The sequence below is a fragment of the Mandrillus leucophaeus genome, unplaced genomic scaffold, assembly GCF_000951045.1.
Source record: "Mandrillus leucophaeus isolate KB7577 unplaced genomic scaffold, Mleu.le_1.0 Scaffold445, whole genome shotgun sequence".
In the NCBI taxonomy this organism is placed as follows: Eukaryota; Metazoa; Chordata; class Mammalia; order Primates; family Cercopithecidae; genus Mandrillus; species Mandrillus leucophaeus.
In genome coordinates, this window is record NW_012104754.1 from 1340277 (window position 1) to 1350331 (window position 10055).

The 10055-nt window shown below is 45.5% G+C and overlaps 1 protein-coding gene across 1 annotated transcript in view; it reads left to right on the plus strand.

The window, feature by feature from the left end:
• The window catches only part of ANKH (ANKH inorganic pyrophosphate transport regulator), a 159954-nt gene extending 152040 nt beyond the window's left edge, over positions 1–7914 (plus strand). The window contains exon 12 of the mRNA XM_011994185.1: positions 1360–7914. Coding sequence (XP_011849575.1) covers positions 1360–1473 — 114 coding nt within the window. The 3' untranslated portion in view covers positions 1474–7914. The remainder of the gene's footprint in view (positions 1–1359) is intronic.
• The last annotated feature ends 2141 nt before the right edge of the window (positions 7915–10055 follow it).

Consider the following 10055-nt stretch of genomic DNA (forward strand, 5'->3'; position numbering starts at 1 on the left):
GCAGAGACAGTCCCTTTGAAGAGTTTTGCTCCAAAGGAGAGAGAGGTGTGGACATGGATTTCAGAAAGCCAGCGAAGATGGGGCAAAGTTCAGCCTATGGCTTGCTTCGGGGGAATGACCCAGACAGGCAGTGCTGCCAGTGGGAGAGGGGACAGTGATACGAATGTGTCTGTGCACACGAGGACCAGGCGCCCAAGACAGGAGCTCGTGCGGCCTCTCTGGTCACGGGCGGAGCAGAGATGCAGTCCAACAGGTTGCGCAAGGGCCTTTCTGATCGCTTTTGTTTTTCTCAGTGAAGTAGGAAGCCAGATCATCGTCTGAGAAAAGGGAGGTGTTGGAGGGTGGAAGAACAAGGACACATGGGTGGGGAAGCAGTTGGTCAGGAGAATGGCAGAGTGAACAGGCCGGGACAGCAGGGTGACGGCCAGACCACTCAGAGGGCCTGCTCACGGTGCGTGACGCGCATCTCAGGACACTGGCTGTCCCCTGCTGTTGGGTTTCCCCAGCCATGGCAGCTGGGTGGTGTGGGCTGAGATGGTAGAGATCTGAACCTCAGCACAGGTGGGGCTTTGCCTGGCAAATATGATGGAAGAAAAGCAGGATAGGGAAATGATGGTCATTACTGAGCATGTCATGTAAGCTGAGGAAAGAGCGGAGGGAGGACATCGAGAAGGTGGCCACAGTGAAGGGCTGGTGGGATCCGTGGATGGGGGACCAGCAGGGTTGGCAGACAAAGGACAGTGTCTTTGCCTTGGCCTGTTGGTGGTGCCCCACATGTCGATAATGGCAAGGTCTGCAGTGACCCAGGAGTGGTTGAGGTGGGCTGGGGCTGTGAACCTGATCCCTGAGAGGCCATTTATTGTAAGAACAGGCAACATGGCAGGGAAGTGACCAGGAATTAGGACAGGCAGTAAGTGGGAGAGAATGACAGCAAGCCTGGAGCTGTCCCAGAGGTGACTGACGGAGGCTGTACAAGGTGCAATATTCTGATAACGTGAGGTTCCAAGCTTGAGGCTTTAGGGAGGAGGAAGGAAAAGAAGTCTGCAGGTGACTGTGAGGAGTCGGGGAGAGCGCAGCCCTCATTGGAAAGGGCAGCAGGGGGTGGGTTGTCTGGGGCGGGGCGGTGGGACACAGTGTCCTCCGAAGTGCCTGCCTAGCTCAGTGGCAGGCGCACAGACACGAAACTGCAAGGAACACGCTGAACTAAGATGCAGAAGAGGTGAGGCCACCCCAACCATAAGAAGGTTTAAGCCTACAGTGGGGGGTCCCCCCAGACCCTGGTGGTGTCTCCCTGCTCGTGGTTCTGCTGTGCAGTGTCCCTGTCCACAGCCCCACACTGATGAGTCTTCTTTGGTCTAGAAAAAGAAGATGGAGAACGAGTCGGCCACGGAGGGGGAAGACTCCGCCATGACGGACATGCCTCCGACAGAGGAGGTGACAGACATCGTGGAAATGAGAGAAGAGAATGAATAAGGCACGGGACGCCATGGGCACTGCAGGGACAGTCAGGATGACACTTCGGCATCATCTCTTCCCTCTCCCATCGTATTTTGTTCCCTTTTTTGTTTGTTTTGTTTTGGTGATGAAAGAGGCCTTGATTTAAAGGTTTCGTGTCAATTCTCTAGCATACTGAGTATGCTCACACTGACGGGGGGACCTGGTGAATGGTCTTCACTGTTGCTATGTAAAAACAAGCGCAACAACTGACTTCATGCCCTGCCTCACGAAAACCCAGAAGACACAGCTGCCTCACGCTCGACGGTGTGTCCTCCTCCCCTGGACAATCTCCTCTTGGAACCAAAGGACTGCAGCTGTGCCGTCGCCTCTCGGGCACCCTGCACAGCAGGCCACAGACTCTCCTGTGCCCCTTCATCGCTCTTAAGAATCAACAGGTTAAAACTTGGCTTCCTTTGATTTGCTTCCCAGTCACATGGCCGTACAAAGAGATGGAGCCCCGGTGGCCTCTTAAATTTCCCTTCCGCCATGGAGTTCAAACCCATCTACTCCACACATGCAGGAGGCGGGCGGCAGGCTGCAGCCCGGAGTCCCCGTTCACACTGAGGAACGGGGAGACCTGTGACCACAGCGGGCTGACAGACGGACATAATCTCCCGTAGAAAGGTTGGAAATGCCCCGGGGACAGCAAACTGACACGGTTGAATGATAGCATATCACTCTGTGTTCTCCTAGATCCGAGCGAGCTGTCAGTTCTCACCCCCACCGTGTATATACATGAGCTAACTCTTTTAAGTTGTCACAAAAGCGCATCTCCAGTTTCCAGCCCCTGCCGCATGACTTTTCCTGAAGGCTTGCTTTTCCCTCGCCTTTCCTGAAGGTCGCACTAGAGCGAGTCACATGGAGCGTTCTAACTTTGCATTTTAGTTTTTCCAGTGAACTGAAGCTTTAAGTCTCATCCAGCATTCTAATGCCAGGTTGCTGTAGGGTAACTTTTGAAGTAGATGTATTACCTGGTTCTGCCATCCTTAAGTCGTAACTCTGCGGTACAGGTAATTCAGAATGTACTATGGTACTTCCCTCCCACACCATACGATAAAACAAGACATTTTATGATGATACCAGAGTCACTATGTGGTCCTCCCCGAAATAACACATTCGAAATCCATGCAGTGCAGTATATTTTTCTAAGTTTTGGAAAGCAGGTTTTTTCCTTTAAAAAATTATAGACACAGTTCACTAAATTGTTGATTTAGTCAAAATTCCTAGACTGAAAGAACCTAAACAAAAAAATATTTTAAAGATATAAATATATGCTGTATATGTTATGTAATTTATTTTAGGCTATAATACATTTCCTATTTTCGCATTTTCAATAAAATGTCTCTAATACAATACGGTGATTGCTTGTGTGCTCAACATACCTGCAGTTGAAACGTATTGTATCAATGAACATTGTACCTTACTTGCAGCAGTTTTATAAAGTCCGTCATTTGCATTTGAATGTAAGGCTCAGTAAATGACAGAACTATTTTTCATTATGGGTAACTGGGGAATAAATGGGTCACTGGAATAGGAATAGAAGTGTAAGCTGGAAGGGCAAAAATGAGAAAGAAAAAGGTAGGCCCTTTGTGTCTACCATTTTTAGTGCTGTGTGATCATATTGTTCCTCATAGCGAAAAAGAATGCAAGGGCATGAAGTTAGCTGTGGGCATGCCAGGGTTGCATTCACATTCCTGGGTACCCAGTGCCGACGGGGTGTGCCCACATGGGAACATGTCCTTGGTGTGCTTCCTCAGAGTGGCTTTTCCTCCATTAATATATATATGAGTGCTGAAAACAAGTTGCATAGCTGCTTTGCAGTGGTTTCAGAGGCAGATCTGAGAAGATAAAAAAACTCAATGTATCAGCTTTTTTTAAAGGACATTATTAGAAAATTAAACAGCAGTATTTTTTAACATGTGTGACTCTTTCATGATTCTGGGGTTGGAGCTTAAAGATCCAAATTGAGAAAGCAGGCCAGGCACAGTGGCTCATGCCTGTAATCCCAGCACTTTGGAAGGCCGAGGGGCGGGGGGGGTGGATCACTTAAGGTCAGGAGTTCCAGACCAGCCTGGCCAACATGGCAAAACAACGTCTCTACTAAAAGTATAAAAATTAGCTGGGCACGGTGGTATATGCCTGTAATCCCAGCTATTCAGGAGGCTGAGACAGGAGAATCGCTTGATCCCGGGAGGCAGAGGTTGCAGTGAGCCAAGATAACGCCATTGCACCCCAGCCGGGGCAACAAGAGCAAAACTTCGTCCCCCCCCAAAAAAAAAGAAAGCGAATCCTTTCCCTCTAAATCCAGGAAGGATCAGCAAGGGCCTCCTCATTATGACATAAGGAAATAAGGAAATGTAACTCCAGAGATCCCTTCAGGGATCAAGATCAGTGGGCCATAATATTTGGTTAGAGTTTCTGAGAACACAGGAAGCAGTGCCACACTCAGGCCACCACAATGGAGCTGATTTGGCAGGACTTGTCCAAACCGTTCACCTTAAAGCACGTGATCCTTCTTCATACATTTTCTTCACTTGGGCTGCTTAAGTCACAGCCTAACAACTTCTGAGGCAAAAACTGAGAATTGGCATATTCTCCTGCGTTTGTTCTAACCGAGTCCCGTCATCCAGCTAGACATGAGAGGAGATCAAACCAGGGAGAGTGACCTTTCTTCTTCCCACTTTTCAGAGTCATTAGGGGCAACCTTTTGACTTTTGTGACCAAAGAAACATTCCCCCAAAACATTTTTCATTGCAGGGTGTTCAGCTGACAGCTGCATTTAGAAGGGTACCATGCCTGTGAGATTCTCACGTCAAAGACCATGGAAAGACCAGGTGTGACTTTCTCCAAAATTGAGTGACTGCTTGTGGACGAATACAATCTGAAAATACAAGGCCATGAAGTAGTTTTTCATTTAGATGCTGAGAAACAGGTTTGGGCAGTTCAAAGCATAGAAAATAGAGAGTGAGGGTTTTCTCTGAGCAAGCCAAGGCTAGAGCTCCTCCTTTGCTGGCCTATTTGAGGGAAACGAGGTCATCCTAAATGTGCAGTTGTCATTTGTTCTGTAGTGACTTACAGGGATCTCAGTGGCAAAGGGCGTCAGTGAGACACTCAACAATTGAGCAAAAAGAACTAGACGAGGCTTGCACTCGGAAAGTCATGGTAGGATTGGACCTGCCAGCCACATGGCTCACGGAGTATTGATGGATTTGCACATTGGCAGGAAACCCTCCCATTTGAGATTCTTCAAATGGGGTGCAGAAGGCCACTTGTTTGCATTTCTGGATAAAAACCAGTCATCCCCCATGACTGCCTGCATCGGGTTTGTCTTGTGCCAAAGTTACTCTTCCCTTGTTTTCACTTTGCCTTGGTTTTTAGCATTAGCCAGTAGTTTGGCTTGGAAATGTCCTGGATAGCTGATTCCCTAAGAAACTGAAACATTTAATATTGGCTTAGGATGTATCAGAGGGGGCCAAATAAAGCTGCTTTACAATAGTAAAATCACTTTATACTTCACTCCTTCAGTCTTCCCAATAAAGAACCTTGGGAGGTACAAGGGGTGGGGAGCCCCGGATGGGGAGGCCTGGGAGCTCCCAGGGTAATGACAGAGCTGGGCCGAGTTCTCCAGACACCAGGGTGCATCGCAGCGGGGCCAGCTGAGGAGTGCGCACTCCCAGCCCTCTGGATCTCTCTCCTGGTTGGAATAATCATTACATATCATAACTCTCAGAAAATTTATTCACTTAAATCTTCAGAAGAAGAAGTGTGAAATGTTAGCAGCTCCCTGCTCTCACTTGTTCCCCATTTGGGGATCTTCTGGAGGGAAGGGGCAGGGGGAGAGTAACTTTTCCATGCCCTTGCTTTCTAGAAACATCGATTTCCAGACTCAGTAGCTGACTGGTTTTTTTTCCCCTTCAAATTGAAGTGGGAGAGAGAGTGTGTTTTGCAAAATAGCAAGTATTTATAGTGTTGTAATTACATTTCCTTGAGAAATATTTTCTTGTATTTAAAAATCTTTCTACTTCAGTAACTCTCTCAGCAGAACAGTGCCCAGGACAGCATGTGCCGGTTAGTACCAGCTTTGCAGGTGAGCCGACTTCTAAACTTAGGATGACGTCTTCATCAATCAGACCATTGCACGTCCAGGAAAAGGGGTCCTTTATCTTCTAAGTTCTGCTCCCCATCTTTCTTTTGGAACCAAAGTTGCAGTGGAGTGTGAGGAAGGGCTTTGAAAGATGTGGAGTGCTGAGATGTCTGCATTGCATATTCAGCCAGTTCAAAGCCAGCAGCTCCTGCCTGCATTCTGTAGACAGCGCCCTCACACACAGCCCTCTGACGGCTCTCACATAAAGCACTGGAACCGTAGGAAAGCATGTTTTTGAGCAACGTGTTTGGTAACCATTCGGGATACTCCTCTGTGTGGTTATTTTGAATCTCTATTTCTGTCATTGAAGCAGCAAAAAACATCATGTGACTCATCCACTGATCTAACCACACTTAAAACAGGATGTAGAGAAAAATCTGAAGAGAAACGTAAAAGGGCCTGTTGCCTGCCCTTTTAAAGGCACAATGTCTAAAATCATGCAAATGTTCAAAATGAGAGAAATTGCATTGTGCAATCAACCCAAACTGCACTCAGAAGTCAGAGAAGTCACAAATACATAGTATACTATCTGATCTCAAAAGGGAAAAAGGAGATTGACGAGACCGAAAGTTTAGACTATTTTCTTCTCGAGGGGACATTCAATCTATTAACTTGCAACTTTCCGCTAGGAAGAGCATCAAAGGTGGGCCTCCTAAATCATTTTTGAAAAATCTTTGTCAAGTCCAAGTGGTTCCAGGAGAATTTATAGCCAGTATCTCTTAAAATATTTCATTTTAGTGATAATGGTTTTCTCAGCTTCATTTGCAAACAACCAGGATCTCTAAAAGACTGCATAAGATACATGCACTTTTATAGATGGCTGTCAGCTACACACCGATTCAGCAAATGTTTTTTATGTAGTACCTGTTTTAAGTTAGGCTATGTAACTTAAAGTGCACTTCACTAACAAGACTTGACATCAGCGTCTCCAATATGTATATGTAAACAAAAGCACACAAGAACTAGGCACCCTTCCTCTCTCCAAGAGTTTAAGTGGTGGTTTCCTTAGGTTAAAGAAGGGGACAGACCAGCTAAAAATGGTTGTACCACTCACTGTACAACCTCATGGAAATTCTTACTATACGATTTAGAGGCAACGTTCCCTAGCTATGAGCCAGGGCAAGAAACGGCACCTTTGGCGTTGGGGAACATTTGAGAAACATAACAACTAGGTAGATGCTGGTTCCCTGAAGTGTGGGGCCATAAACATGCGGGGACCCATGGTTTGAATAAACCAGCCTCTGAAACCTAAGTTCAAACCACCCTTGCATAACAAAGAAGTACAGGGTACACATCACCACCAATCACCCAGCACCCCACAGCGTTGGTCATGTCACTATGCGGCAGGCCCCTTACCCCAGGGCTGCCACATCCACAAGCCTTGCAGTGGCAAATACACCGCTCCCTGGATGCAATGAGATATTTTGGTTGCTTAACAATGTACTGATCAGGGAACTGTCTAAAGCTAGTAGGACCAAGGAGTTAATCGAAGGGCTTCGGGAAAGTGGACAAGAGCCACGCACGCGATTCTGTTCCATGCCAACACTCATTCATTTAAGGAATGTATTCAAGCTGGAGGCTTCCATATCATTCACGCTTCTTGGCCTCACCTCGCTCATCTGTCCAATGGGAGGCTTAAGCCATTATTGCTAAGGTCCCTTCCTGGTCTAACACTCTGTGTATGATCTAGGATTTGGAACGTGGTATGAGATCCTACAATGGAAGAATAAAATTACCTCATTCTTCATTTCAGATCTGAATATTAGCAGTCATCTAGATTTTTTTTTTTTTTAAACAAAATTAAGTGTGCTTAGAGTCATTTCTCTACATAGGCTGTGGCTGTCAGCTCATAGGTTTGTCAGTTTCACATCAAAACTGTGGGTATAAACTGTTGAAACCAATCACATTGAAATATTTAGCTGAGCACAGTGGTGTGCATCTGTAGTCCCAGCTACTCGGGAGGCTGAGGCAGGAGGATCGCTTAAGCACAGGAGTTGGAATTTAGCCTAAGCAACAGAGCAAAACCCCGTCTCTAAAATACAAATAAAATATTTGTGTAGTTTTTGATTAAAATTGACTACAGCGGTCAGTATAAAATATATGTCGCTTTTAAGGAAGTGCTGTTTATGTACCTAACAGATGGAAGTTTTTGCATTGGTAAGAGCATTTATATATGCTTTGTTTCAGGGTTTATCGATTTGTATTCATATATTGTCAAATAGGTTTCATACTCTAATTTTACTTTAAGTAAAGCTTAAACACTTGGCATACAATTGAGATTGCTTTTAGTTTCTTGATTTTTTATTCTAACCATGCATCTGTTTACTTACTGCAGTTACGTGGTTTCCTAATCCTGATTAGTTTCCCTTTTAATCAAATTTACCTGAGATATTAACATTTTGCCCTTTGCCTTGGTTGCTAAAACCTCTAACCACTGGGAAATTTCTCTAAACTCCCTGTCTTACTTAAATATAACCTATTTCTTCAGATCTTATTCTGCATTAAAATTACTTTTACTTCCCATAACTTCAGTAATATTGAAAATGCTTCTCTGAACCCTCTCCAACTTCTCTATACACCTTCTCAAATGGGAATGCCAAAATGAGGCAAATGTTTAGTGAGCCTGAGAAGGGCAGAGCCCGACAATCCTCCTGCTCACATCTAAGAGATTCTTACTCTTCTTAGTCTTTATGGGAAAAGCATTACTCTTCTATCACTTTTTTTTTTTTTTTTTTTTTGAGATGGAGTCTTGCTTTGTCGCCAGGCTGGAGTGCAAGGGCGTGATCTTGGTTCATTGCAACCTCTGCCTCCCGGGTTCAAGCAATTCTCCTCCCTCAGCCTCCCAAGTAGCTGGGACTACATGCATGCGTCACTACATCGGCTAATTTTTGTATTTTTAGTAGAGACGGGGTTTCACCATGTTGGCCAGGATGGTCTCGATCTCCTAACCTCGTGATCCACCAACCTCTGCCTCCTATAGTGCTGGGATTACAGGTGTGAGCCTCCGTGCCCGCCCAGCATCACTTTTCTTAAAGCATCACATTTTAACCTCAAAGAAAGATGGCTCTACCTTTTTTTTAGCTCCTCCTAAGACATTGTAGAAAGTGTTTCATTACATACCTGTAGTCAGTAAGATTCTAGGCATCCTACAGACTCACTTGGGATTGCCTATATCCTTCCTTACTGCTCCTTTTGTTAAAATCCCAGAGCTCAGTCCTACCTCCACTGTGCTTCTCTCTTACTGCCTCAAACACCAACCATGTTTTTGAAGGCTTCAGAGCTGTGCTCCTGGCCCCAGTGCATGGGCTATGCCATGTCCTCAGGCCTAGCTATCGGGTCAGGTGTGTTCAGTTCCTGGTTGCCTTAAAGACAGTGCAGAGCTGCGCTGGCCCCAGCATCACTGACTGTCCCTGTGGGGAGTGGTACTGTTAATACCACAAGGGGCAAATCTACACCCCAACCCATGCTTTCCCCTGACATCTCCATCTAGAGGAGGCACATTTACCTCCCACCTGGAAACCTCCACGACCCCCCACCGCCAGTGGAGTCCCACCAAGCCCTGCCCCCTGGTATCTCTGCCTTCCATACCTTCCTCTTTATCCTCTGTAGTCTCACTTGCTTAGCTCAGGAGAAAAATCATGGAGAATATTTTCAAATTCATGGAGAAAACTATGACTTCCTCTCATTTTTTGTTTTTTTTTTTTTTTTTTGGACACTTAAAGGCAATGCTTAGGTGCAGGGAAGGCTATAATTGGAATTCCAGGTACAGGAGTTGGAATCCAGCCTAAGCAACAGAGCAAAACCCCGTCTCTAAAATACAAATAAAATATTTGCATAGTTTTTGATTCAAATTGACTACAGCAGTCAGTATAAAATATATATATTTGTAATTCTGCTCCCAACAAGCTCCAGGTTTCTTACCTGGACAATGTAAGACAGTAAACACCATGCTGATTGCCCAGTTCAATACACTGGGCTTCGAACAAAAGGAAAAAGTAAATCAGGCGCTGTGAGTCCTCATTCTGTCTGCTGCTTATTAGCTGTGATTCAGGCAAGTGACTAGATGCCTGTGGATCAGCCTCCTCTCCTCTAGAACAAGATCTTTTCTACACAGCTCTAATCTACTGTACCACCAGGATTTGCAGTGGCCAATGGCAGTTGAGGAAGGCGGGGGTGCTGTGTCTGCAAAGCTTCTAAGCCACATGGAAGTGCTTCAGCCAACAAATCCAAGAACATTACTGTGGTCCACTTTCAACAAAGAAAAATGACTAGAGCTTTTATCAAACAAAAAAAACTGCTTATCTCAGGTTCAGAAACCCTTGATTCCAAAGACAGAAATAGAATTAACAAATGCAATCATTATTTCCGAACTTTACATTATACTATAAATCTCAAATTCTCATCGGGTCTTTCA